This window comes from Bubalus bubalis, chromosome 24, assembly GCF_019923935.1.
Source record: "Bubalus bubalis isolate 160015118507 breed Murrah chromosome 24, NDDB_SH_1, whole genome shotgun sequence".
Taxonomy (NCBI): Eukaryota; Metazoa; Chordata; class Mammalia; order Artiodactyla; family Bovidae; genus Bubalus; species Bubalus bubalis.
In genome coordinates, this window is record NC_059180.1 from 6,294,251 (window position 1) to 6,321,418 (window position 27,168).

General features: G+C 54.0%; 2 protein-coding genes and 1 long non-coding RNA gene across 9 annotated transcripts; 1 reads left to right on the forward strand and 2 right to left on the reverse strand.

Moving 5' to 3' along the window:
• Positions 1-452: 452 nt before the first annotated feature.
• TFR2 (transferrin receptor 2) lies at positions 453-12,923 on the reverse strand. 6 transcript variants are annotated; one of them, XM_006046468.3, is made up of 20 exons: positions 12,845-12,923; positions 12,616-12,736; positions 11,676-11,736; positions 11,213-11,465; positions 10,926-11,112; positions 8,260-8,400; positions 8,073-8,184; positions 7,867-7,989; positions 7,381-7,497; positions 7,112-7,251; positions 6,588-6,751; positions 5,788-5,907; positions 5,260-5,342; positions 5,104-5,167; positions 4,942-5,009; positions 4,776-4,852; positions 4,580-4,664; positions 4,259-4,486; positions 3,758-3,898; positions 453-1,201 (listed from the first exon to the last, which is right to left on the reverse strand). In XM_006046468.3, exons 3-20 carry the CDS (start codon positions 11,706-11,708, stop codon positions 926-928), a joined length of 2,412 nt encoding a protein of 803 aa, XP_006046530.1. In that variant the 5' UTR covers positions 11,709-11,736; positions 12,616-12,736; positions 12,845-12,923; the 3' UTR covers positions 453-925. The 6 variants fall into 6 exon arrangements, with proteins under 6 accessions (XP_006046530.1, XP_006046531.1, XP_025131207.1 ...); XM_006046469.3 differs by having other exon boundaries at positions 12,612-12,736; XM_025275422.2 differs by lacking the exon at positions 11,676-11,736 and having other exon boundaries at positions 12,845-12,914.
• Positions 12,924-12,972: 49 nt separating this feature from the next.
• Positions 12,973-14,770, forward strand: LOC112581859. The gene is made up of 2 exons (XR_003106527.2): positions 12,973-13,135; positions 14,312-14,770. It is a non-coding gene; the product is annotated as an uncharacterized LOC112581859 (long non-coding RNA).
• On the reverse strand, positions 13,210-23,522 carry ACTL6B (actin like 6B). Of its 2 annotated transcripts, XM_006046467.3 has the most exons (14): positions 23,372-23,522; positions 22,851-22,927; positions 22,509-22,674; positions 22,109-22,209; positions 19,088-19,185; positions 18,343-18,437; positions 18,171-18,277; positions 17,381-17,470; positions 17,153-17,214; positions 16,924-17,038; positions 16,735-16,815; positions 16,534-16,629; positions 16,254-16,340; positions 13,210-13,504 (listed from the first exon to the last, which is right to left on the reverse strand). In XM_006046467.3, exons 1-14 carry the CDS (start codon positions 23,394-23,396, stop codon positions 13,424-13,426), a joined length of 1,281 nt encoding a protein of 426 aa, XP_006046529.1. In that variant the 5' UTR covers positions 23,397-23,522; the 3' UTR covers positions 13,210-13,423. The 2 variants fall into 2 exon arrangements, with proteins under 2 accessions (XP_006046529.1, XP_044791580.1); XM_044935645.1 differs by lacking the exon at positions 22,851-22,927 and having other exon boundaries at positions 13,211-13,504; positions 23,372-23,482.
• Between the last annotated feature and the right edge of the window lie 3,646 nt (positions 23,523-27,168).

The following is a 27,168-nucleotide window of genomic DNA, read 5'->3' on the forward strand; positions in this document are numbered from 1 at the left end:
TTGGCTCTGGTTAGGGCCCGTGTGCTGTCTGTAGCAAATTGTGGGGCAGAATGCTGCATGCCTGTGGGGATCTGCCCAGAGTATTTCCTTGTCTGAGTGATCTGGACATTAAATAACAAATGAAGAACCACCATGACAGACTGAGAGGCTGTGGAAGGAAGGAAAAAGCTTTGCTTTTGCTTTTTGAACAAGAATCTCTGCTCTTTCATTTTGTACCAGCCCTTGCAAATTATGTAGCCGTCCCTAGTTCCAGGATAAGGTACAGAGCCAGTCAGTCCCCTAACCTGTGGTTATTTTGGGAGACCCTCCTATGTCCTCAGGAAGCTTCCTTAGTTCTTAGAAGGAGCTCTTTTCCCTGTGGAGACCAACGTGCATCCTCTCCGGGTTCTTCTGCTCAACCCTTCCCCAGGGTGAGGTGAGGGTGAGGAGGCCACATGAAAGTGCTATAAACAACAGATGCCACAGGTGGTTTATTGAGGTTCAAACGCCAGCCCCTCCCACTATAGGCCTCGTGTTGGCCATAACGCTAGGGTCCCAGCAGTCTTTCCTACCAAGGATGGCCAGGTCCCAGGGCTTACAAAACCTTCCATAGTGGTCTCTAGCTGTTGGGGGGAACCCCCTCTCCTGAAGAGGAAGGGTCTGGGATTGAAGGAGCAGATGCTGCTCTCTGATTAACTGACAGTATGACCATCCCATTATGGAAGGCACTGCTCACCTATTACCCTGGGTCTGGGATGTGGAGGTGTCTGCGCTGGCGTCATCGCTGGGCCCCTGAGAGTTATGGTAAGGACTAATAAATTAGTCAGCAATGGGAGGTGGTGCACAGGCATCTCTGTCACCCAGGAAGCGCTCAAGAGAGACCAAGGGCTCTTGCCAGGGGGCAGGGGCATGTTCCCAACCCCCGCCCCATACCCCGCCATGGGCCTCAGAAGTTGTTATCGATGTTCCAGACGTCCCCGCTCAGCGCGTTGGCTGCCCCCTGCAGCGTCCAGGTAAGCAGGGCCAGCTGGCGCCGGAAGCGGCTCTCCTGGAAACCCAGGCCCCTTGCCACCTGGGAGGAGGTGGCCCCGGGGCCGCCGGCGCGCAGCAGCCGCACGTGGTCCAGAAGCGCGTGGAGCGTGTGGTCTCCGCGACCCAGGAGGATGTGACGGAACGGGGAGTCGGCCGGCGACACGTACTGGGACAGGAAGTAGAACTCCACCTGCGCCGAGAAGGGGACAAGGTCGAAGTCTGAACCGCAGTTCCAGACCCACCTTGGGACCTCCAGCGCGCTGAGTCAATACTGTTTAGCAGCCTCTTTAAGGCCCACCTCCTTTTAGCTACCCAGTCAGGAAAGACCTGTACATGACGTCACCAGTAGTCAGGTAGGATGCGCCCTCCCACCGTGTTTCGGATTGGATCCCTTTCTTTCTCCCTTGAGCCTCCAATCCTGCATCTAGGACTCCCAGCCTTCCTTCCTCTCCCATTCACTTCCCTGCTCAAAGCCTCAAAGAACCGTCTATCGTCCTCACCTCTCCACACCCCTGTCATTCCTGCACCCCTCCGTGAATGTCCACAGCCCAGAGTCAAAGGTCAAGGGGACAGGCCGGCCCTTAGGAAGTGCCTGACCCTGGGTCCTCACCCTCTTGACTCATATGTTGTTCATGAGACAGCCTCGCTCCTAGCCCAGTTCTCCCACCTTTCTGCCAGCGGCTCCAGTTCCTTCTCCTCCCACCTGTGGGCAGGTCCAAGTTTTGACCTCCACCTTCCTGCTCTTCTCATGACCTATAATACAGTGGTTTTCACCCCTGGCTGCACATTAGAATCACTTGGGGAAGGTTTTGGGGTTTTGTTATTGTTGTTTTTTGAGGAGCGGCATCCAGGGATCTTAGGTCCCTGAGCAGGGATCAAACCTGTGCCCCTTGCATTGGGAGCACAGAGTCTTAACTACTGAGCTGCCAAGGAAGCCTCCAGCCTGTCCATTTTTCCTTCCAAATGTCTCACTTCAGGTAGTATTTGCCACCCCCACCAAAAGCTCAGCTGCTACTAACTTCATTCCCTCTTCAAGCCATCACAATCTGGTTAAGACCTTCCTAAAATTCCACTTTGCTCACATCACCTGCCTGCTTAAAAATCTTCCAGATTTCCTTGATGCCCCAGACCCCCCAAACCCAAACCCCAAAGTTGATCCCTAACCCACTCCCCTCTTCTCCTTCACAGGGCTTCTGTTCTGGCTCTGCTGGTCCACGCCCTGCCCCCAAAGAAGGCCAGACCTGTCTCACTGCCATGCCCTTATTCTTGGTCTCTCCACCCTGAAACATCCTTTTTCGGCACCAACCCAAGTTCTGTCTGTTCTTCAAGACCTATATTATAGTCTAAAGCAGGGGTCAGCAAACTTTTTTTCCTTCTTGCAAAAAGCCAGACAGTAACTATTTTAGGCTTTGCAGGCCATACTGTTTCTGTTGCAGCTGCTCAACTTTGCTGCTATAGCACACAAGCAACCACACACAATAGGAAAGCCAGTGAGCATGGCTGTGTTGCAATAAAACTTCATTTACGAAAACAGATGGCAGACCAAATTTGGCCTGTTGGCTGTAGTTTACCAACCCCTCTTTAGAGCCACGAAGTTCTCTGGGTCTGGCTCAGCCCTGTTTCAGGTTCTGACGCCCTACCTCTTTTATTTTTTTTCCTTTTTTAGCCCTACATCTTTTACTCTCCAGCTCTGAGTGTGAATCGTTTCTTATGGCCTAATCGTGTCCAGATGGCCTTTATCTCTTGGGGAGCACATGGCAACTTCAGGGGGAGGAAATGTCTTTTTGTGTCTCTAGAGCCTAGCACAGTAGGGGTTAGAGCAAGATCTGTGAATGAAAATAAACCAAGTCCAATCCAAGAGAAAGGAGCCAGGACAAAAGAGCAAGAGGGGTGGGTTTGTGAACAGAAAGACAGTATGACAGAAAAAGGAAGCAGGGGAGAAGGGGGAGAGAAAGAACAAGACCTTGCAAAGGCCAGACACAGCATCCCCAAACCGCGCATGCAAGTGGGGTTCCCTGTTCACCCCACACTCACTGAGGATGGCCCTGCTTAGCATTTTGCTCTAGAGACTTTTCCCCACACCCACAGCCCCTATGCACTCAATTCTAGGCACTCAAAGGGTTGTAGAGTTGAGTTCCTGGGGTAAGGAAAACGAAGAGGGGTTAGAACTGCAGATGGGGTGCAGGTTGCAAAGTATTCAAAGCAAGAGGGATTGGCAAGGGAATAATAATAATCTTGTGTAACTTTCACATGACTTCTCCAGGCAGCCTTTCTGGGGTTCATCCATCTCACCAGAAGGAAGAGGGCTCTCTATGCTCTGAATTTCTTAAGCTTTTGGCACCTCCCGAGCCATAATCCTGCACCTCTTAAGAGTGTGGACCACCGTGGACATGCTTGTGGGGAGGGGGTGGGTCGGCAGTGGGGAACCGGAGGAGGCGCGATTTGTCTTAGTTCTGCAATTGCGGTAGCCGGGCAACTGTAGCCAAGGGGCCGGCGCGCCGTGTCTCATCACTTTGCCGGCAGGCCTCATTGGTGGCTCCAGCCTGGCGGGCCCGTGAGCAAAGGACTGCGAGTCTAGGACTAGCAGCGCCGGGACGACAGAGACCCGTGAAAGCGAAGCGAGAGGAGGAGGGCAGCGCGCAGGCGCCAGGTCTGGAGGTGGGACCCGGGCCTTGAGGAGGGACCGCCGGAAGAGGGCGGGGCGGCGCGGACGGCGGCGGACGGGCTGGGCTGGGCTGGGCCTCACCCGCATGATGCGCACGTTGTACATGCGCATCAGCCTCTCGTCGCTTTCCTCCGAGCTGTAGATCTCCTTCCGCAGCTTTTCGGCCGCCCGGATGTAGTCCCCCCGCGCCGAGTACACCCACTGGAGGGTCAGCCCGCGGGCCTGAGGGCAGAGGCACGGGCTGGGACCAGCGGCAGGGGCCAGGACCCCGGCCTAGGGTCTGGGGGTGGGGGTCCAGGTGCTGGGGGGATGGGGCTGGAACCCTGGAACTGGCAGGGGTGGGGTGGGGGGTATAGGGGGACAGAAGCAAGGGAGAGAAGCCCTGTGCGGCCGGGCGGGTGCCAGCGGAGTCCCAAGGGCTTAGTGACTGGGGCGGGTGTAAAGGGGCCAGGTTGGCAGAGGGGCCCTAGACCAAGGGGGAGATGGGGCAGATCTCCCTGGCCCGGGTGGCAGGTTCACGGGATGTGGCGCGTCGCTCCCCACACCCCACCAGAAACCCGGAGCCGGATTGGCGTCTCGAACCTTGAGGTCCCCAGAGAACTCGTTGAGGCTGCCGATGTGCCTGAGGACCACGTCCCCGTAGCGGCCGAAGTCGAGGGGCAGCAGGTGATCGTGGCTGAGCCGGATGAGGAGCTGTCCGGCGAGCTGGGCCACGGCCTGGGCCACGGCGGGCAGGCGGCCCCGCAGTACTCTGTGCAGGTTCTCATAGGTGTCATCCTTTGTGTGCAGGAACGGGTATGCCGGGCCGTCCTGCCGGGACAGGGCGGGGAGCGGGTGCTGGCCGCGGGCACGGTGCGCGCAGGCCCAGGGGCTACCGCTCTGGGACAGGGCCTGAAGTCTCACCTCCAGGAAGGAGAACTCAACGGCAGGAACCCCCGCAAAGGCCGTGAAGGAATAGGCGCTGCTGTCCATGGGCAGCGGCCGGATCCTGGGGAGGGGCGGGAGGGGCAGGAGGGAGCGTGTGACTTCAGGGTCGCTCACGTGTTCCCCCCTCCCTCCCCTACACACACAGCTCTCCTCCCTGCTCGCCCCCACTTACACCTCGGCTTCCCAGCTGTGGTTGGTGACCACCACCTGCTCGTAGAGGGTCTGCCCACTGCGGTTGGGAGAGTCCACCTGGGGGTAGGGTTGTGGGGGGGGGGAACCGGTCAGGCTCTAGCGGCCAGCAGCTTCCCTTTATCCCCTGCTCCTGGCCGGGCTCTTGCCTGCTTCAGAACGTTCTCAATGAGGCCGATGAGAAGGGGGCTGGTCTTGGCGTGAAACTTGTCATCCCCTGCGGAGAGGGAGGGATGCCAGGCCTTAGGCTTGGCACCCAGGGGCAGGGTGTACCCGATGGGGGCCAGGTGTTGGCACTGCTCCCCGCTCACCCAGCACTGCATTGTCCAGGCTCACATAGACCACGGCTTTAAGGTGCAGCACGCTGAGGTAGCCCTGTGGGTGAGGGTTGTGGGATGTGAATTACCCCTCCTGCCCCCTCCCCACCTCTCCCCATTGCCTGATTCCCTACCCAGGACTCCAGTTACCTCCAACCACTCCATGGAGCCCACACTCCCGAAGTCACCACCATCCCAGCTGATGAAGAGAAGACTTCGTCGGGGCTGGAAGCCTGGGGGAAGCGGGAGGAGGTGGGGGAGGGGGTAGAGGGGGGGGAGGATGGCTTGGCTGGGGGAGCCAAGCAAAGACCCCCACCCCTTTGTCTTCCTCGGTCCTGGTCCCCTGGGATCTCTCCTTCCCTCCCATCAAGCCCCCATCCCAGCCCATCTAACCTGGGTCTGCCCTGACTCAGCTGTATCAGTGATGGGGATTGCTTGCATAAGGCATCTCCGGATTAGTCTTCGCTAAGGACTATTAGTACTTTCATGTTTAAGTGAAGAGATGGAGGTGAAGTGACTTGCCTGGGGCCAAGCAGCCAGGACATGGAGGAAGCCAGGTTTGGAGCCCAGGTCTCAGTGGCCACCCTCCAGCCTGTGCTCCTAACTGCCTCTCTGCCCCGTCCTGGCTCAGGCCACACAGCCCCAGCTGCCCAGCCCAGGTCCAGGTCCTGACCTTACCATTGCTCACCATGGAGGAAAAGGTCCGCACCAGCTCCAGCAGTATGGCGGTCCCCACAGCGGACTTGGCCGCTCCTGGGCCCCACGCATCCCTCTGGGCCCCGATGACCACATACTGATCTGGGGGAGGGGTGTTGGGGGTCCACCTGTTACGTGGGCAGAACCCAGATTCTTCTCCCTCGACCTTGGGAGTGTCCCTTTCTCGAGGACCCTCAGATCTCTGCAGCCCCAGCCTGCGATCCTGGCTGTCCCTAAAGAGTGCCTCTCCTCCCCTTGGCCCTTCCCAGCTGGTCTGCTCCTTCATCGAGGTGCCTGGGGTCATTCTGGACTCCATTATCTCCCTGATCAGCATGTCCCTCTGTCCCTCACTGAGTCCTGATAGAGTTTTCCCCTTTTAAATCTCTCTCTGACCCTTCCCACTCACACTCCCACCACCAGCATCCTCATCGGAGCCTCATCACAGGCCTCCATGTGCCGCTCCTCCAGTGCTTCTAGGTACCACACTCCTCAGCTCAAGAACTCTGATTCCTCACTGTTATCCACATCAAGTTATGTTTGAAAGGCTTGTCTTTTGTGGTCTGACCTCCCTTTTATGCTCTAACATCATCCAACTTAGGCTTGTTCACCTCTGGTGCTAGGGAACTCACTACTGTGCAGAGCTGCCTGTTCTGTCTCTAGACAGCTTTGACCATGAGGTCTTATGCCACCCACCCACCCCCTCAGTCCCAGCCCGGGGCCAACTTGCCAGCCTCCTCCCCCTCTCCGGCAGGGTGCGTGTGATGCTGGGCAAGCGAGCACACCTGGCTCCGAGCGGCCCTCGATGCAGCCAAATATGTTACTGATTGGGGTGGAGGCCCTGTGGTTGCTGACCCCCAGATGCAGGCCTGGCCCAGGGCCCAGGCGATAAGGGGAGACTGGTAGGTGTCCCTGCCATTCCTGGGGGGCCACAGGGCCTTCAAGCTTCCTGGAAAGGGGTGGGACAGAAGGAATTAGTGGCAGAGAGGCCCAGGCTATAGATGAGTCCAAAGTTCCCCCTTCACTCCTTCTCTCCCTCCCACCCTCTGGCTCCAGCTCTCTGCATCTGTGCCCTGGCTGAGGGGCCAGGGCTGCCTTGGACAGTTGTGCAGCTTGTATCCTGCTCAAGGGTGCCCAGCACAGGGTGTCATATGACCTGGAGTTCCACTCACCAAAGAGTGGCCCCTGGCAGGAGGCTGTGCCCACCCAGAAGAGCCGTCTTGTTCTAGCTCACCCAAGACACCTTATGAGCTAGCTTCAGCCTACCTCTCCCTGCCTCCTCCCCTCCTGGTCCCCACATGGTCCTCACCTCAGAAGGAGGGAGGCAATGTCCGCACTGATGGGCTGGGCTGGGATGCTTGGGAGACCCGAGGACTGGACTGGAGGGAACTGGGTCTGATTGAAGGAAGGGAAGCCAGGCGTATAGGGGTCCCCCGTCCCCAGGTGCACCTGTTGGGAGAGGGGTGCCCAAACTGAAACTGGAAGCCAAGCTCCCAGAACAGCATGCCAGCCTCATCCTAGGCAGGGCCCTACAGCCCAGGGACCCCAGGAAGGCACTACAGCTCCCCCAAGACTCACATGTCCATACACAGCCCGGTGACTGGACAGGCTGAGCTTGTGTGGGCCCTGGGAGAAGTCTGCCGGGTCCGGATATATGAGCACTCCTTGGGCCCCAAAGTCCTGGGCACTGGCCACCTGGGGAAGGCACGTGACTAAAGGACCCCTTCTCCCAGAAAAAGCAGATTTAGAAGGGAAGAAAATGCAAATAAAAGTGGAATGGCAGGGCCTCTGATCTATAGCTGTGGGCACCGGGCAGACCTCACCTTCCGCGCTCCCTCAGTGCCTTGGCATTCCCCAAGCCCCGTATTCCCTCCTGTTTCTGTTCCCCACCCCAACCTCCTGATTCTGTTCCCACCGAGTTTCTTACAGCCCATTTGGTTCTCCCTTTTCTCCCTCGGACAGCCTCCTGGACGCTTCCCATTTGCCGCCATCCGATGCTCGGGCTCCCCAGCGGGCACCCTCCCCGTTCCACTGCCCCAGGTTCCATCCTCCGGGAGCCCTCACCTTCTGGGCAAAGTTGATCACTCCCAAGCGCACCAGCAGGAGGCGCCCTGCCGGCTCCACACCCCGAGCCCGCAGCTCCTGCAGGTCCTCCGGCCGCCCGTAGTGGGCGTACACCAGCTTTCCCTGGGGAAAGGAGGATGGGGAGGCCGTGAGGCGCGTCCAGGGAGAGGACAGGCCGCCCCATCCTGGGGACCGGGCAGGCTCACCGTGGCGTTGCCCGTGGCGCTGTAGGGGCAGTAGACGTCGGGGTCCTCCAGTGGCAGCTGCTCCCCGTGCTTCCCGGAGGCATCAACCCAGTGCAGGGTGTTGGGGCGAGCCCTGAGAAGTCGGGGTGGTGAGCGCCCCACCGACAGCCCCACCCCCCACCCCGCCACGCCCCAGCCCAGCACTCACGGATCTGGGAACTGCAGGCCCACGTAGTGCGTATCCATCCACACGTGGTCCAGCCTCCGGCGCAAGAGCTCAGCGCGAATGTCCTGAGCCAGGGCTGCCATTCCGGCCGACCCGGCTACCCTTTCCCGAAGACTGGTCTGCCTGTGCAGGGAGAACGGGGATTGAGGTGCTGGAGGAGGCAGGGGCTGGGACATCTGAGTGCCTGGAGGAGAGGGCTGGGGCAGGGAAAGATGCCAGAGGTGCAGGGTGGCCCCAGCCCTGGGCAGTGAGGGGCTCTTAAATCTCTCCTGCCATGACTACCAGGGTCTCCAGGACTTCCTTCTGCTTACGCCTCAGCTTCTGATGGTCAGGGGTCCTCTCCACCATCCCTGAGGTTCTCCCTGGGGCAGGCCAAATGACCCACACCACCAATCTATCTACTGTCCCCTCCACATGTACACGCACTGGTCTGCGCTTTGCCCCTGGCGTGAAAACACTTTTCTTCCAAAGGCCTCTCCAGGCAGAGGTGAGGGTCCTGCTCCCCTCTCCTCCTCCAGCTGGGCCTCGTGGGGACACCTTCTACCACGGTTGCCGGTAGAAGCTGGGGTCACTTGTCTTGGAGACCTCACCCTGTCTTCTTCCACAGTCATCACTTAGCTAGCCAGCCTGCCGTCACCTGAATGCTCCCTGATCGTCCATCTCAGCTGTGCCAGGGCCACCTCCACCCCCAACACCCTACGTGAGCTCTCTCTAAACCAGCTCCACCTGAGCTCTTTCCCTGGCAAACAAAGTCCTCCCTCCTCAGGATCAGACTGAGTGCCCCTTCTACCTTTCGCCTTGGCAGAAACCTGGCTGTCCCCTGGGGAGCCACATCTCCTGCGGAACACTTGAAGAAGGCAGCCCAGGCTTTCATACCACCAGAGCCCAGAGAGGACGCATGCTCCTGGCTCCACCGCACACATTTCTGGCCATTTCTCCACAGGTGAAACTCTCTTCCTTTGAAGCCTGTGCCATCCAGTAACCCCATCCCTTGTCCCTCCTCACTACGGCTCTTATCTTCTAGCCAGTTGGTCACTTATCCACTGTCAGTGAGAACTCTGGCATCTGGCCAGCCACTTCCCCGGCCACATCCTGAGTCTTGTCCCCAGAAGTCCATCTTTGGAATATTGATCTGATTTACTGAACACCTACTAAGTGCCAGGCAGAGTGGTCAGTGCTGGAGACTCCAGGATAAATAGGACACAAAATCTCACTCTTTGACTGGAGCTTTTCAGCTTGAAGCTCACTCTCTTAGCATCACCATACCTGCTCTTCAACCCCATTGGACACTGCATGCTGTCTGATTTCTCCTTATCTATCAGTTCTTCCCCGGCTTCCCTCCTTCCCCAGCCTAGAGGCATACATCACCTATTGCCTGCTCCCTCTCACTGCCTTCCTCTTGCTTCCCTGCCCTTTGATGGCATCCACAGTGCCACACCCCACCCTAGACCTGTCAAACCATCCACTTACTCAGGCTGTACCCAGACTACCAAGTGTTGCTCAAGAAAAAAAAAAGTCCATGCATGTTGCTGATGCCATAGATTTAAGATCTTCAAGCAAAATGGATCCAGCAATGTATCAACAAATAATGATACACCTCGATCAAGTTTATGTTGATCTCACGAAGACAAAGAAATCTATTAATACAAATGACTACATAAACATTAGATAAGAAAAATCATGTGATCGCTGCAATACATTCTGGAAAAATGTTTGAAAAAATTTTTGATTCTTGTTCCTCTTTTCTGATCATTAAAAAAAAAGTCTCAGTAAGCTAGGAATAGAAGGATACTTCCTTAATTCACTTTTAAAAAGCTGACTGGGGGGATTCCCCAGTGGTCCAGTGGTTGAGACTCTGCTTTCACTGCTGAGGGCCCAGGTTCAACCCCTCAGTTCCCCTTAGTCAGGGAACTAAGAGCCCTTAAGCCAGTGCGCCATGGACACAGTGACAACGTATTAGAAAAACATTCCCATGAAAGTTAGGAAATAGGTAAGGGTGTGTATTATCATCATTACCTAAATTCATATCTTCTCCAATGCAGTAAGAAATGAAAAAGACCTAAAAGATATAAGCCTTTTGAAAAGAAGCTATGCATCTCTCACTAAATATAGATTACATGATCTTCAACTTGGATAACTCAGGAGAATCTACTGAAAAAATGATTCCTGACATCTTCTCTGGACCTACCGGGTGGCAGGTCCTTCCCAGTACGAAAAGTTGACCTCAGCAGGACAAGAGATGGCATCCCCACCAGATTGAGAGACAGTCTCTCCCCACAAATGCATTTGCTTCTTTTTCTGGTTCCCTAAACCCCAATTTCTCTGAGCCCCCAGAGCTCCCCACTGCCACAGGTCAAAACCTCCTCAGTGTGTTGTTCAAGATTTTCCTGGGTCTGTCCCACAGCATAGGTGGAGGCTGGACCCCTCCTGTGCTTATTCAGTCAGCTCCCTCGGCTCCTAAATATGCCCACTGCAGTCTCATTTCTGGAAGCCCCCACCCCCACCCCCCAATGCCTGCCACCCTTCCCAGGACCACTGAACAGGGAGGTCAGGGGGGCAGGTGGCAGGATTCAAGGTCCTGGGCGAGGAGGACTCAAGATGAGCGGATGATGGTTTTTGAGGGCCGAACGGGACAAGCTGATCCTCACCTGATGGTGTCTTCCAGACGACCCTCCCCCAGGAACCGCAGGAACATGGCCTGGAGGTCACTCCAGTACAACGTGCCCTGGTGAGAGTCTGGGCTCAGCTCATCATTTATGTCCTCGCTGACCACCATGACGTCATCCCCGCATGCCTGGCACGACCCCCGGAAGGCCACGTAGCCCAGGAGGAAGGCTGGTGGGTGGCAAGATGGAGATTCTCCTTGTGCCCTTCCCTGGACCCCAGACATCGCCCCAAGCCCAGACCCTCCAGTGGGAGTGGGGGTGACTCTCACCCCCAGTGAAGATCAGGAGGGCTGTCAGGACCAGGTAGGGGGCTGCTCTCCGTCCTGCTGCTGCCCAGAGTCCAGGCTTTTGCCGAGCTGGTCGAGAGCCCACGGGCTCAGGGCCCCTCAGCTCCATGGGGAAGAAGTGGGCCGGTGGTTCAGTCCCCTCCTCCCCCTCTTCCTCTTCCTCCTCCAGGCGTCCCTGCTGGCTGCCCTCCACACGCTTGTAGATGGTCTGAGAGGGTCCTGGGGACAACCTTTGCTGTGGGGGGGCGTGGTGTGCATGAAATTGGGGAAGGGGAGTAATCTGGCAATAATAGTGACTTTGGGGTGCCATGAACACAAGGCAGGGAAGAGGGTCCTGAGAGGCAGGCTGGAGGGCAGAGTTAGAGATGGGAATGGGAGGAGTTGGGGAAGGGGCTGGAGGACCTGGAGAGAAGGCCAAGGGTCTCCCAACCGCGCCCGATCTTACCGCTCTTCGGAGTAGACCCCCAAGCTGCTCCATGCTCGTGCCCCCTCTTGAGCCCTGGAGGCTGTCCCCCACCCCAGTGATAAACCGTTTGTGGGAGCCCCAAGAGGCCCCTTATCGGTCCTGGCAGGCAGCCTGAGCCCAGGCCCTTCTTCACCTCCCCCCCTTGCAGGGTGGGGGCACAGTTCTGGCTTTAGTCCAGCCTTCCAGACATGGCTCCCCGGCCCAGGCTAAAGGACGGACGTGGGGCTCTGCCCTCCCCTGCCAATCCTTCCACAGTCCCACTCCTGCCCCTTTGTTGCAAAACAATCAATTTTTTGACCTTGGGGCAGACTTTGGCCTTTAGTTCCCATCAGGGCTGGGGGAGGGAGGCTGATGGCCAAGGGAGGGTGGAGTTATGGATGGTCCCTTCCCCCTCCTGCTTCTTCCCCTCCCAGTGTCCTAGGGGACTCTCCTAAGCTCCTTACCAGGAACACCTCTGCCCCTTCCTCACTGGCCTCACAGGCTCCCCAATACCCACGCCCTGAACACATTAGCTGCTCTCCCTGTTTGGACTCAAGGGATCCCCAGCTGAAGGGGCTACAGAAGTGTGACCTGGGGTTTGGTCTGTCCCATTGTCTGTCTGAAAGGGGGCCCTAGGCTCCTGCCAGCTGCTGGGGAGTGGGGTGCATAGGTAGGAGCACATGGTCAGGCAGGACCAGAGAGTGTTCCAGGATGGGGGTCCTGCCTGGAGTCGGGGATCGATGCCCCATCAGGCATCGGTGGAAAGAGTCCTGACCGAGACGTGGGCAGGGCTGGGTGACGTTGGACAACTTATGGTCCTCCGTGGGCACCCGCGCCTCTTTGGCGGCCAAAGGACTTGGACCACACGGGTTTCCATCTTTTTGGGGCCTGGAGGCCTCAGAACACACATCACAGACACAAACTGCTAAATTTTACCTACAATTCCAGGCCGAGAGCGCAGGTCCCCCAGCCCCGCGGAGGAACCCAGCACGACGGGATCTGGAATAGCGTTCAAGGAGCCGGTGTGTGGGTCTCCCTGGGAACCTCGGTTCCTACCCAAGCTGGGAGAGAAGTTCTAAGTTGCTGCTGGGGCGAACCAGTGCCCCAGTCCCTGCCCCACACTTGTCACCACCTAACTCCCCGGGAAAAGACGGCGCTGACCGGCTCACCTGAGCTGTGGGTCCAGGGGAGCTTAATCGCGGCCTCGCCGCACCCCGGGGCCCTCCTCCGGCCCCGCCCCGCCCTGCCCCCGGGGCTGCCTCGCGGCTCCGTCACGCCCCGGCTGCCTCCTCCCCCAACTCGGCTTCCCTCTGCGGCCTCATTGAGCGTCTCTAACCGTACTCGCTTCGTGATCGTCCCTGGATTGCGGACCCTCTGACACCCGAGGCCTCCGGGATCCCGCGGCTCTGCCCTCGCCCGCAGACTTAGCCCCGGTGTCCACCGTGTAATTCTGAATGGAGGTAGGTGTGGCCCTCCCCTCTCCTCTCTCCAGACTCCTGCTCCAACTGCCCACCCCCAAAGAGGCCAAACTTTTTTTTTCTTAAAACATGTTTACTCCATTTAACCCAGAAACTTCACAATCAAGAGGACAAGTGGGGAGGGGAACAAAAGGGGGGCGATGGGAGCGTTGGGGGGGGTGGCTGTCGATCCTGCGCTTGCAGAGCCGAGGTGGGGGAAACCGTCTCTTTCCGTTCGCTTTCCATCCCCCACCGCTGCGGGCCGGCCTGTGGGTGGGGAGGGGGGCGCCCTCAGGGGCACTTCCGCTCCACGCACTGCTTCCCGCCCTCCTCATATTCCTGCTTGGAGATCCACATTTGCTGGAAAGTGCCCTGGGTGGGTGGGGCGGGAGGGCGGTCAGGGAGGCCCAGGAGGGAGGGAGAGCAGGATCCCCACACTCCACCCGTGGAGGTTCGGAATTTTCCCCCTCCCAAGCCCACATTCCCCCTGCAACCACCAACTTGCCCCATCTCCCTGTCCCCTCCTTCGTATTCAGAGGGCGGATACCCGCTTCATACCGTTCAATCACCGATGCATTCACTGAGCATTTACTGAGCACCTGCGGTTCGAGCTGGGAGGTGGACCTTCAGCCGCAGGCCAGCGAACCTGCGCTCCAACACTCCATATCCCCTCTCCACTAGATACCCTGTCACTCCATCAGGCCTTACATGCCAAGTCTCCCTCCTTCCCAAGAAAAATCTTTCCTCCACCCTCCTCACCATTCCAACACCACCTAACATCAAGGTGGGGATGATGTCTTTACTCTGGCACCCCACACCACCCCACGTTGAAATACGGTCCGCCAGCCCTGGCACTTTAGACTGTACCGTCTCTATGATTACTTTCGTCTGCCTGAAAGTTAGTGTGTGTGTCTTGTTTCTGGACACACCTTCCTGGACCATGTCACCTCTCCTTTGGCGTCTGCTTACTGTGCCAAAGCCCCACCCTTCCCACCATCTCCAGTTTCCAGTGCAGAGCTCCGTGCTGAGTGCCGGACCCAAATTCTCAACTGTCTTCCGGACACCTGGTTCTCAGTGTCTCCTGGAACCTCACACACTCAACGTATCCATGACTGCTGTCACCATCTTCGCCCAGCCCTGGCTCAAATCTGCTTCTTTGGTCTTTCTCGCCTTCTACAGTTGCCCTGTCCAAATCCAGTGGCCCCTTGCCACGTGGAACACTTGCAATGGAGCTATCGAGCACTTGAAATGCAGCTAATCCAAGATGAAATGTGCTCTCGGTGTCAAATCTGCACTGGATATTGAAGACTAAATCCAGAGGATGTAAAACGTCTCAAATTTTATATTGATGACATATTGAAATGATAATACTTTGAATAAGTAAGTGTGTTAGTCGCTCAGTCGTGCCCGACTTTTTGCAAACCCATGGACTGCAGCCCACCAGGCTCCTCTGTCCATGAGATTTTCCAGGCAAGGATACTGGAGTGGGTCACCATTTCCTTCTCCAGGGGATCTTCCCAACCCAAGGATTGAATCCAGGTCTCCTGCACTGCAGGCAGATTCTTTACCAACTGAGCTTCAAGGGAAGCCAATACTTTGAACATATTGGATTAAATACAATATATTCTTAAAACTTAATGTGTTTCTTTGGACTTTTAAAAAATATGGCTACTAAGCAATTTTGAATGACATACATGACTCATGTTACATTCCTCTTGGATAGCACTGTCAGCGGCCAGCATCCTGGGTCTCATCCTTGACCCCTTTCCTTCTTACCTCTCTTATCCAAACAGTGCCCACATTCTCAGTCAGACCTCTGATAAGCTCCCAACCCTCTCTTCCCCACATCCACTCTGCTGGCAACCCCGGGTACAGTGGAGACCACTGTAGCCCTCTCCAACCCACTCTCTGCTCTGCAGCCCAGGTTGTGTGCTTAGTCTCTGAGTCGTGTCCGACTCTATGTGACTCCATGGACTGTAGCCTTCCAGGCTCCCCTGTCCATGGGGATTCTTCAGGCAAGAATACTAGAATGGGTTGCCATGCCCTCCACCAGGGGATCTTCCCAACACAGGGATCACACCTAGGTCTCCCACATTGCAGGCAGATTCTTTGCCGTCTGTGCCACCAGGGAAGCCCAGGCGAGCTTCCTCAACTCTGGCCCCACAGCACCTACCCCCTGCCTGTGGCCTTGCCTGGCTCTCCCCTGGGGCCACACACCCTCTCTCCTGCTTTGCCTCCTGAGTTCTCACTCTTCCATCTCAGCTTGAAGTCTCCTTAGAGACCCCTCCTGATCCCTGAATGAGATCAAGTCTTCCTTTGAAGGAACACCCCACACATTGTGGTGACCTCCTGTTTGATTGTCTTGGCTTCCCGGCTGTCCCCATGCACGAAGGCAGGGACTAGGTCGGGCTGTCTGCCCAGGTGCACAGGAGGCTTGCCACGGCTGTGCAAGTGACACTCTGCCAACCCCGAGCTATCTTCAGGGGGTCAGTCTTCTGTAGTCTGACCCTTGCTTCTGTCCCTTTGGGGGCACTGCCTCTAGCCAATACCCTCCTTGTCCTGTCATGACCCTGCTGTCCCCCTCTGTGTGGCTGACATCCGGCAGATGCAGTTTGCATCTTTACCTCTCTGCTCAATGTCTTGCCCCTGCCCCAGCAGCTGCTCCAGACTGAATTCCCCACCTACCGCTGCAGAACCACCCTGACTGCTGCCTTCGGTTTGTCCCTTGCTCACCACCCTATGCCCACTGCTACCCATCCCGTGACTCGAGGACAATAGAAAGAGCCTCCCGTCAAGGTCCCCTTGAATTCAGCTCATACCCCCATCCCCCAAGACTCATGTCGGACATAACCTTCCCAGACATGCCTGTGGCCGTCAGATCACCTTGCCCCAAACCTCTAGGGGCTCACCCTGGCACACAGACCACCACAATCTCATCCCAGCCAACCTGTCCAGCTTCCTGTCCTCCACTCCCTGCTTTGTGTCCTGAGATCGCATTCACCTTTCTGGGAGCACTGACTGCCCTTTCATAAACAATGAGCGAATGAGGCGGTAGGCAAGGCGGTGGGGCGGTCTGGATCTACCCCACATTAGGCAGTAGGCCAGGGCCCTCCCCTCTCACCAGTGAGGCCAGGATGGAGCCCCCGATCCAGGGGCTGAACTTGCGCTCCATGGTGCTGTTGCTGGCGATGAGCTTCAGTCTCATGCTCTGGGAAGAAAGAAGGGCTGGGGGAAGCAGACACCTGGTTCTAGGAAGTGGGAAGGGACAGGGCTCGGAGTGGGGAGGCCATAGCGGGAAGGAGCCGCTTTGGTGGCCAGAATACTGGCTCAATGTGTGGGAAGGAGGAAGGACTTGGTGCTGAAGGGCTGGCCCAGGGCCCTGGCCAAGGGTGGGCTCCTACCGGTGGAGTCTTCTGGGAAAGCTCTCGATTGAGTCTGTCAGTGAAGCCCTGCAGGAGCGTGTTCCCACCCGTGACAATGACACTGCCGTAGAGGCCCTGAGAGCAGGGAGGAGGAGTGAACAGGCAGGGCGCGGCCCTGCCCTGCCCCCACACCCCCGCTTCTCCTGGACCCCTCCACCCAGATGCAGGCTTGGGCCTCACCGGACGAATGTCAATGTCGCACATGCCGATGCTGGTGGTCACCACGTGGCCCACCCCTAACATGGTGTTCCCCGACAGGCCCTGTGGAGAAAGGTGACTGGGCTTTGGGCCCTCTGTCCCCTCGCCCCAGACCCCTGTCATCCTAAGCTTCCCCCCAGCCCTGGGACCCAGGACTCCAGCCAGCCCCACCTTGACATTGGAGGGATCGAACAGGCCCTCAGGGATGCGGAGCCGCTCCGCGCCGTAGTCTGTGTTGTAGCCGTTGGGCATCTCGTAGTGCACTGTGGGCATCTGTGCAGCCACCCTGCCCAGGAAGGAGTGAGACTCTTCTTGGGGTGCTCCCGAAGGACCAGAAGACCCCCCGAGCCTCAGGCCTTCCCCTTTCTCACCCCCTACCCCAGCCATGGGCCCCACTCACTGCTCATCGTAGGGAGAGTCTGAGACCTGCAGCACGGAGGCCTGGAAGTCCTGGATCACCTCCTAAGAGCCCAGGGACGTGGTGAGGGCTGGGCTCCCTTCTCAGGCCCCACTCCCACCCCACCTGCAGGGCCTCTGTCCCTCCCCTCTGCTTATGGTGGGGAAGGGCTGTGAGGGAGGGATTAGGAGCTGGAGGGGTGGTTTCCTGGGACCCTCTCCAGTGCCTCACATTGCACATGTAGTTATGCCAGGACTTGGAAACCTGGGGTAACTTCTCCTTCTTCTTCCAGTTTGGGGGTGCGCCCTCCCGTACAGGCTCCTGTAGGGGTACAGCCTGCGATCACCCTTTGCATCCCATACTGGCCCAACCTGCCCTGTCCACACCTGCCTCCCCAGCACTTGCCAGCTCTGCAGCTAATGGGCACCGGGTTCTCTGTTCTATTGCCCAGAAAAGGTGTTTCTCCCCCTTCCCTATTAGAGGAGAAAGAATGGGGAGAGCCCACCCCATGGATGCTGTGCACGCAGTCGGTACAGAGATCTAAAAGGCCTTGGTCAGAGAACATCGATGGCTTGGAGATTCCAGTAGGAAGCCAGACCTTAAGGAAACAGCCTTTTACTGACCCATGTTCCACGTGCGGATCCCTTGCATGCAGGGTCTCATTTAATACTTGCGGCAGCCCTACATGCAGTTTTTCCACTTTGCAGGGGAGGAAACTGAGGTTCAGGAGCTTTAGTCTCAGGCTGTAGGTCACACAGTTCTTCTGTGGCAGAAGCAGACCTTCAACCTGCGTCTCTTGGAGCCCAGAACCCACCACACTGGCCCTCATACACACATCCTTCTAGCAGTTGGCTGTGGGACCTTGGCCATGTCCCTCAGCCTGTCCGGATCTCTGATGCCTCAATTGCAAATTGAGGGCCTAGGATCCTCTTGGGGCCTGGCTGCTCCCCACCCTGATATCTGATGGGTCAGGGGGCTGACTGTCATAGGGTCAGTGCCCAGGACATCCCAGAGGCTCCACCTTGGCTGCGATCATGTAAGGTGGGATGATGTCAATGGCCATTTCCTGGAAGAGCTCTCGGCACTGCATGGAGATGAAGTCCCCTGCCAGGGGTGACTTGACAATGCCTGGAAAGGAGGGGGTGTCATTACCTGGTCCCTCAAGGTGCCCCCGACCCCTATCGAGGCCCCACCTTGCTGCAGGACGTAGCCATCATGCACTGGAATGGCTGTCGTGTGGGTGGCCCCACTGTCCAGCACCAGACCTGTGGAGCGTCCATTTGCAAAGCTGGTACGGGAGGGGTGGGTCAAAGAGCCAGCAGCAGTGAACAAGGAGGCTGGAAGCTGATCTGGCCTACTCTCTACTTTCCTAGGTCCAGCCCAATCCCAGTCTGCAAATCTCTCCCTCTGGCTTGTGACTCATTTGCTAGAGAAAGGCAGCTGAGACCCTTTGCCACTTTTTTCTTATCTGAATCACACTTTCTTCCTCTATTCCTTTCTTATGAATATCCAGCCTCTCTTTTTAGTCTTAGTTCTATGTCCCATGGGATCCCTGAAATGAGGGTCTATATGGCCCCAGTGCCTGGCACAGGGTACTATGGAAAGCGGATCCTTTTAGAAAAATAAATGGGAAGGGAACATCTCAGTGTCATATACCCTTCCCTTCTCTCTCCAGCCCCAGCCCCCATTGTCTACTTGTCCCAACTCTCCATGCTCAGCCTGATCCAAGGAATGGGAAAGGACCACTGGTCTGGCCACCCCAAGATACAAAGCACTCAGCTCCCAAGGGCTCTTTGCACTAATGGGGCTTGGGGATGGGGGGTGTCTGCCCATCTAGGATATTTATCTCCATAGAATCAGGCCCAGCCTCCATCTCAATGCACCACAAACTCCACCCTGACTCTCCATTCTCACAGAGCAGCTTAACCCAGAGGATACGCAGTAAGCACAGCTGTCTTGCATAAGAAGAAAGCAGGAATGTTGTACTGCTCAAACATCAGCTCTGTCAGCTTCTCCCGTTTGGCCCGTGTGTTCCACTGGGGAGAAAGTGCAAGAGGGGAAGTTTCAGGAAATGAAAGGCACCAATCTATGTATACACCTTCCACATACACAGACCTGTTTTGCACTGAGGACAGAGGTCAGGTCCCCTGACCCTCATAGGTCTTTAGAATGTTGAAACTAGAAAGAATTTGAAATATCACAATTAAAACCCAACTGAAGAAAATAAAACTCAGAGAAGGAAGTTGGCCAAGATCACACAGAAAGCTCTTGGTAGAGCTGGGTCTAGAGTCACAGTCTTTTGACTCCTAGCACAATGCTTTCTACTGTGCAATACACACTTCAGGCCAACCCCCCCACCAAGACCCCAGTACATCCCTCTTTCCCACTCTAATCCTCTCAGAGATAAGAAAGCTGAAAAAGAACATCTTTCTGGGTAAAAACGTTGGATTGAATACAAACATTTACTTTTATTCTCTCCCAGGCTATGCAGGCAGTCGTGTTTGACTCTTTATGACCCCATGGATTGTAGCCTACAAGTCTCTTCTGTTCATGGGATTTTCCAGGCAAGAATACTGGAGTGGGTTGCCATTTCCTTTTTTAGGGGAATCTTCCTGACCCAGGGATTGAACCTGCAACTCTTAAGTCTCCTGCATTGGTAATATAGTCTCCTGCCTTACCACTAGTGCCACCTGGGAAGCCCTTATTCTCTCCCAAGATCCCAGCAAAATTATAATAAAGGGAGAATTAGAAAAGAAGAAAACCAGAAACCCACAAAAGTCAACAGGCACATAAAAAGATGCTCAACATTTTTGGTCATTAGGGAAACGCAAATCAAAAGCACAACGAGGGACTTCCCTCACGGTCCGGTGGCTAAGACTCTGCACTCCCAGTGCAGGGGACCTGGGTTCAATCCCTGGTCAGGGAACTGGATTCTATATGCCACAACTAAAAATCCCACATGTTGTAACATGTGCTACAAACTAAGACCTGACACAGCCAAACAGATAAATATTTTTTAAAGATGAATAAAAAGTAACATTCATGGGACAGGAAAGAGCTCCTGGAAAATAAAAATAGAGGAGCAGAAATTAAAAGCTTTATAGAAGAGTTGAAAAATAAATTGAGGGAATATCTTGGAAATTAGAGGAAAGAGAATAAAAATAGAGGAGCAGAAATTAAAAGCTTTATAGAAGAGTTAAAAAATAAATTGAGGGAATATCTTGGAAATTAGAGGAAAGAGATACATAAAATATAAAAGATGAAAACATTAGAAGAAGACCAGTTTAGGAGGTACAAAATCCAAATAATAGGATTTCCTAAGAGAGAACAGAGAAAATTGAAAGAAATAAATCAACAAATAAGTAATTAAATTTTTTTAGTAATTAAATTTTTAATTGAATTGAAAGACATAAGTTTCCAAATTAAAGAGACACATTGAGTGTCCAGAGCCATGAACAAAAATAAACCAATATTATATTGTGAAACTGTAAAACACTGAGGACAAAGTGAAACTTTTATAAACTCTCAGAAACAAAAATAAGTTACATCAAAGGATCAGGAAGTAAATGACCTTGGCTTTCTTGATGGCAACAGTAGATGTTGGAAGGCATTGAAGAAGTGCCTTCAAGATTCCATAAAAAGGGATTTCCCTGGTGGTCCAGTGGCTAAGACTCTGCACTCCCAATTCCGGGAGACCGGGTTCAATCTCTGGTAAATGCCTGCCACAACTAAAGATCCTGCATGCCACAACAAAGACTGAAGATTCCATGTGGCACAACTAAGACCTAGCACAGCCAAGTAAATAATTTTTTAATAAAAAAGTTCCAAAGAAAAATTATTTCCAACTGGAGCATTATACCTAGCTAACCTATACATCCAAGGTTAGACATGCAAAGTCTCAAAAAGGTTACTTCTTATGTCCTTTCTAAAGCAGTTACTGGAAGATGTGCTCCATGAAAACAAGGGAAAAAATCAAGAAAAGAGTCATGATCCACAGGAAACAGGACTTGTAATACAGGAGAGAGGGGCAGTGTTTTCTTAAGATGAAGGTGAAGGGAGATGTCAGGATTATAGCTACACCTTCTGCATAGAAGCTAACTAGTCTACAACAGAGCAGGTCAGTAGGCTCCTGGAGAGATTTCTTGAAGATGAAATTGATGGAACACCTAAAGCAATTAATATCTTGAGGAAAGATAAAGATAACTGATGAATAATTTCAGGTCACATTATTAAGTAGATATAAAATGAAGAAAAACAAAGAAAATTTTCAGTGCTAGAGAAAACAAATAATTGCACAAGAGAGGAAAATAAATAGTTTATTGCCTGTCTCAGGCCTGATTAGCATATATAATAATAAGAGTATAAATACTGAATCTTAAAAAAAAAAACAAAAAACAAAAAAAACACCCTAAACTGCAACAGTACTTCAAGTAAGAAAAAAAAATGTGTGTGGTGTGGGTTGGGGAGGAAAGAGAGCTAAGTGCTCATTTTCTATAGTGGGAAACCCATAGATAATACCTAGAGCTAGAAAAATTCACAATCAGTGATTTATTATATTTAGAGATATAAAAGGTAATGGCAAAAAAAAAAAGCTAAAAGAGAGAAAAGCAATTGTCTCTGGAAAAGGGATAATAGAAGGAAGAGGCTATGCATGGCAGTTTATAGATAAAATTGATTCTATATAGGTGTATATAACATTGACCAAAAATTTCAGTTAAAAGGTCACACAGGGACTTGGGGGGTGGGGCATTGTGTAAGGATGACTGCGGGAAAGGCAAGTGGAGAGAGCAGGAGAAGAGAAGGAGGCATGGAGACTAACACAGGGAGGAAGGAAAGTGGTTGAACCTGACAGAGTTGGAAGGAAAGTTTGAAAAACAAAGAAAGAGGAGTGACTAATGGCTTGAGGAGAGGTGAATGTTCCACCCCAGGGCTGGACAAGGGACTGGACTATGCACTTACCGGGGCCTCTGACATGAGCACTGGGTGCAGGTTTGGCTCAGACTTGACATGCTTGCTGTAGGTGTGATCCAGGATTGCACGGAAGCACTCCCAGTCCTCAACTGGGGCCAGGACATCAGTGGAGACATGAGGGTGGGTAGGCAGGGGTCCAGAAACAGGAAGGAAGGAGGGAAGCCAAGTCCAGGGGAGGGGAAGTGAGACAAGGTCCAGCAGAAATCCCCCCTTTCCCAGGAATCTGGTGGACCCTTGTGAGAAACCAGGCAGCTTTGGGAAGTAGTAAGGGCATCCCTGGGACTTGGGCAGCTGCAAGGAATACTCCGTGAATGTGGGGCCCTGTGCCCCGGGTTGTGGGGTGTGGGTTCTGGGTCTGTGTCAGGAGCAGGTAGTGGGGGCCCCATACTCATGCCATTCTTGAGGGGAGACATGACTTCCGCTCCATCTCGAGGCACGTGGAGGGCGTTGGTGTCGATGTGAAAGATTTTCCCTTTCTTCTCTTTCTCCCCCTCCAACTCCAGCCCGCCCCCCTCCTCCGCGGCCAGCAGCCCCACCGTGGTGGGGAAGTCAGCCTGGAGCGGGGCATGGACAGGAGAGAAAGCCATATCTTGCAGGGCCCTCAGCCCACCCCCTGGGTTTACTCCATATTCCCGCTTAGCAGAGCTTTTCTCTGGGCGCTGAGAGCCCTGGATGACTGGGAAGCCTGGAGGGGAGCCCTAGGATTTGGGCAGGGGGCTGGAAGGCTCACCTTGGGGCAGTCCTCCCCAGCGTACCCAGCGCGGACTGAGAAGGAGCCAATGTCAAAGACCAGCGCCCCCACCTCATCTGTGCGGGAGACAAACTTGTGAGGGGTTATCTCCCAAACTCTCTCTCCATGGATTGCTCTGAGAGGAGATCCCGGTAGAGCCACCTTCAACCCAGAAGGGTCAGGTGGGAGCTCGGCCAGGAGTTCAGGGTCCTGGGAGTGGGAGATCAAGACTCCAAAGTCCCTTTCTGCCCAGTGGCCCTGTTCAGGCCACTCTCCTTGCCTGGCTAGAGGCCGGGCGGAGACAGGTTGAATGGTGGAGAGGTTGGGCCGGGTACGCGCAAGCATTCTGAGGAGGGTCGAAGGTTGGAGTGATGCAGGACCCAAACCCGGGGCTGGAACCGCTCGAGCGCAGAGGTGACAGACCCCAGGGTGCCCAGAGCTTGGGTTGCGTGGGTTCGGGGCGCTTGGATTCGGGCGAGGCCGCGCCAGGCTGGAGATCCCGAAGCCCGAGGCTCGCTCACCTCCGCCGTAGACGCCCCCGCTCATAGTGCCCTCTCAGCGCTGCTCGCGGCCCGTGGGCGGCGGCAGGATCAGCACCGAGGCGGCCGGACAGCTCCCGGGATCCCGGGCGGGGCGGGGCGCGCGGACCGCCAATCGGGAGGCCAGGTCCCCCGCCCCCAATGGCGCCGCCGATTGGCTGAGAGGAGAGACAATAACCCGGCCGGGGGCCGCTGCTTTAAAGGGCCAGACACCTCAACCTTAGGTGGCGGGGAGGGGATTGACGGGAGCGAAGACCTCGAGGCTGGTCCTAAGGGACAGGCTGGAAGAGAGCAGGACTACACAAGAGATTCCTTGTCCATTCGAAGACCTGGGGGTGATTGAAGGCGTGCTCCTTTACTTTTACAAATAGGATCTAGGAGAGGGCGCCATACTCTTGGAGACGTGGCCATTCTCAGGCTCTTGAGCAAGGTTCTGCCATACCCAGGACTGAATGAAACCTCGGGGAGACAGGGAAGGGAAGAAGGGAGGGAGAGGTACGGGAGGGGGTGTGTCTCCATTTTCTCCCTGTTTCTTTCCATCTTTGTCTTTCTGATGGCCCCTCTTTTCCTCGTTGGTCCCTGTTGGCATACATACACACATGTACACACATGGCTCTCAGCTAACATTCACCTCTCTTTCATCTGTTTTTCTCAGGAGTTATTTATGAAGCAAGTAGGTTTTCCCCTAGTAGGCTACTAAGTCCTTCTGGGCTTCCAGTATGAGGCCACCCCCACAGCAGTTTTGATAGAGAAGGGGAAGGAGCAGTTCTGACAGCCTGGGTCAGCGGAGAGACTCTTATGTGAGCATGTGTGTAGGTGTTTGTCTGTATGTATGTGTTTGAGTGTGTCAGCATATGTGAGCACATGTATGTGTATGTTAGTCATTTTCAGTCATGTCCAACTCTTTGTGGCTCTGTGGACTGTAGCCCTCTAGGTTCCTCTGTCCATGGGATTCTCCAGGCAAGAATACTGGAGTGGGTTGCCAATCCCTTCTCCAGGGGATCTTCCGGGCCCAGGGATCAAACCTGGGTCTCCTGCATTGCAGGCAGGCAGATTCTTTACCGCCAGAGCTACCAAGGAAGCCCTTGTGCACATGCATATGTGTGTACATATGTGCATATGAATACATGCTTGTGTGGGGAGCACTCCCACCTACTTGTTTAGGGGTGAGTGGAGCATTAAGACCAGAGATAGCAGAGGAAGAGGATTCTGTGTGATGACTGAATGCCCCTGAAGTTCTCTGCTTACCAGATACTCACTCTGTAAGGGCTCCACCTTTCCTTAGCCAGAGGACAGATGGTTTGAGCTGGCTCCTCCGTTATCCACTGGCAACAGTGGCATTTCACATTCCCAGGGTTTGTTCTGAGTCCGGACCTGGCTCCCTCGACTGGAGGCTTCGGTGGGAGTGGTGAGCTGTAGGAGAGAGCTGACTCAGGAGCTGGGAAACTGAAATAGTCCAAAGTGAGCCTAGGCTCAGTCATCCGCCTCTATAAACTGTGGTCTGGATGAACTGGAACAGCCCCTTACTTAACCTCTCAGTGCCTCATTTCTTAATCTTTCAAAATGCTGAGGTGAGAATTAAAGGAAGACACTGGATGAGAAGTGATTCTATTCATGACCTGTACCTCTCCTTTTGGTTGTCATTGAATGATGCTGCTTCACTTCCCCTTTAAATTCATCTTGTCAATTGCCACTATTCCCTTCCCTATCCCAGTCTGGACCACAGATTCAGAAACTATCCCAGTCAGGGGAAACTTTACTGATCATGAAAATAAGGTCTAGATTTTATTGGGATTTTTCCAGATACAAGAAGGGCTCTATCTTGGATCACACAGTTCACTGGGGCAGAGCCAGGACTAGAACTCACATCTCTCATCAGCCAGTTGACAGATGATTCTGTATCCCTCTGCAAGTTTCACTGTCCCCATCTGTAGAACAGCTGGAGGTGAGGATTCAATCCAATGCTAGAATCAAGTTCCTGGCTTGCTTCACTCCTGGCTAAGTGCTAGGGATACAGGACTATTCAGCAAACATTGGGTCTTAAGAAAATCCCTGGGTGTTTTTGAGCCTTTAATATTATCATCCACATATTCATAGAAATCTGTAGTCTGTCTAGTAAGGTGACTTTTCCTCTCATGGTTGGTACAAAAGCTACAGTGAACTACAGGACTAGACTTATCTCCCAGTCAACTGTGGCCAATATTCATTTGTCATAGGATCTGACATGATACTCTATTGCATGATGCAAGTGGTTAAAGTTTATTAATGTATTTCATCCATCCATTCATTCATTCAACAAACATCCTTTATGCCTATAGTGTCCCAGGCATTGTGCAAGCTATGGGAACACCAAGGTGCATAAAATATATCCCTGCTCTCAAGGAGTTTGAGTGCAATGGGGATCTCAGACGTGCATGAAAATGCAGTGAAATGGAGGCTCAGAGGAGGGAGGGGCTACCTGTCTCTGAGAGTCCAGGGAGACTTCCAAAAGTGAAGTTTGAGCTGAACTGTGAAGGATAAATAGGCGTCACTGGTGAACGAGGTGGACAAGGTCTTCTACCCAGAGAACACTGTGAGCAAAGGTCTAGGGAGGTGGACATTTCTGGCATATGTGGAAATAGGAGAGTTGGATGTGAGCTGGTGGAGGAGACCAGTGTCAGGGGAAGATGAAACTACAAAAATAGCCAAAGACCGACACATTCATCCCTGAACTCTATTTTTACTTAGCAAATACAAAGCATCTGCTATGTGCCAGGCACTGTTATAAATGCTTTACAAATATTAAGTAATTTAATCCTCATAATGATCTGATCATCATCCTCATTTTGCAGGGGAAACAGAGGCATGGAAATGTAAGTGACTGGCCCAAAGTCACTCAGCTGGTAAAGGGACACAGCTGAGATTTTATATATATATATTTGGCTATGCCAGGTCTTAGTTGCAGCACTCAGGATTCTTTTTTTTTCCGTTCTAGTTGCAGCATGCGAACTCTTAGTTTGGCATGTGGGATCTAGTTCCCCGACCAGGGATCAAACCCCAGTCTCCTGCTTTGGGAGCTCAGGGTCTTAGCTACTGGACCAGAGTTGAGATTTGAACTGTGGTATGTGAAGAGTATTGATCCTGGGAAAATGTTGTCATGCTTCTATTCATTTCTTAGATGTTTGATGTTCTCCAGGTATCTGATAGGCACTGAGAATAAAATGACTCACATAACTTGATGTGACTCTCACTGAGTTTAATGTCTGTTTTGGAAGATGGATGATTAAATGATTAGCTCAATAAAGTCATCTAACGGTTCTCACATCGGCTAAACCTGAGCGGCTGCTAATAACAACAAAGGTGGTAGGGTCATGACCCCTAGGCCCCACACCTTGAATATGATTTGGCATCTTGTGAGGGTCCGTTCATTGCTTGATGAGCTCTCACCCAGTCCTCTGCCAGACAAACCAAGTGCCCTGGCTTCCCAGGGAACCCCTAGTACAGGTGGCAAGTGCCCAGAAAGAAATAGTCCAGTGAAGGCTGCAACTGGCATGGAGCCAGCATTGCAGTGGGGCACAAACAACAGTGTAGTCAGGAAGGCAATATTTAAATTAAGAATGAGAAAATGAAAAATTTCCCAGTTGACAAGGAAGTGGAAGGGGAGTTGGGGTGGAAGGCATTCTTAGTAGACAGGACAAGCCCCAGCCTGTGTATCTTGCAAAGAAGTTTGGCCCTTCTCATGGAGTCAGTTGGGCACTACTGCATGGTTTATATATATAATTTTTATTTATTTATGTATT

Coding starts and splice junctions, on each gene's coding strand:
- TFR2 (XM_006046468.3), bottom strand. CDS start 11,708: ATGGAGCAGCTTGGGGGTCTACTCCGAAGAGCG. Junction 7,498..7,866: donor TGATCAACTTTGCCCAGAAG/GTGAGGGCTCCC, acceptor TGCCTTCCCCAG/GTGGCCAGTGCCCAGGACTT. Junction 5,908..6,587: donor CGAGGGCCGCTCGGAGCCAG/GTGTGCTCGCTT, acceptor CCCCTCCCCCAG/ATCAGTATGTGGTCATCGGG.
- ACTL6B (XM_006046467.3), bottom strand. CDS start 23,396: ATGAGCGGGGGCGTCTACGGCGGAG. Junction 18,278..18,342: donor TGGCTACGTCCTGCAGCAAG/GTGGGGCCTCGA, acceptor CCTCCTTTCCAG/GCATTGTCAAGTCACCCCTG. Junction 16,816..16,923: donor TCGATCCCTCCAATGTCAAG/GTGGGGCTGGCT, acceptor CTTTCTCCACAG/GGCCTGTCGGGGAACACCAT.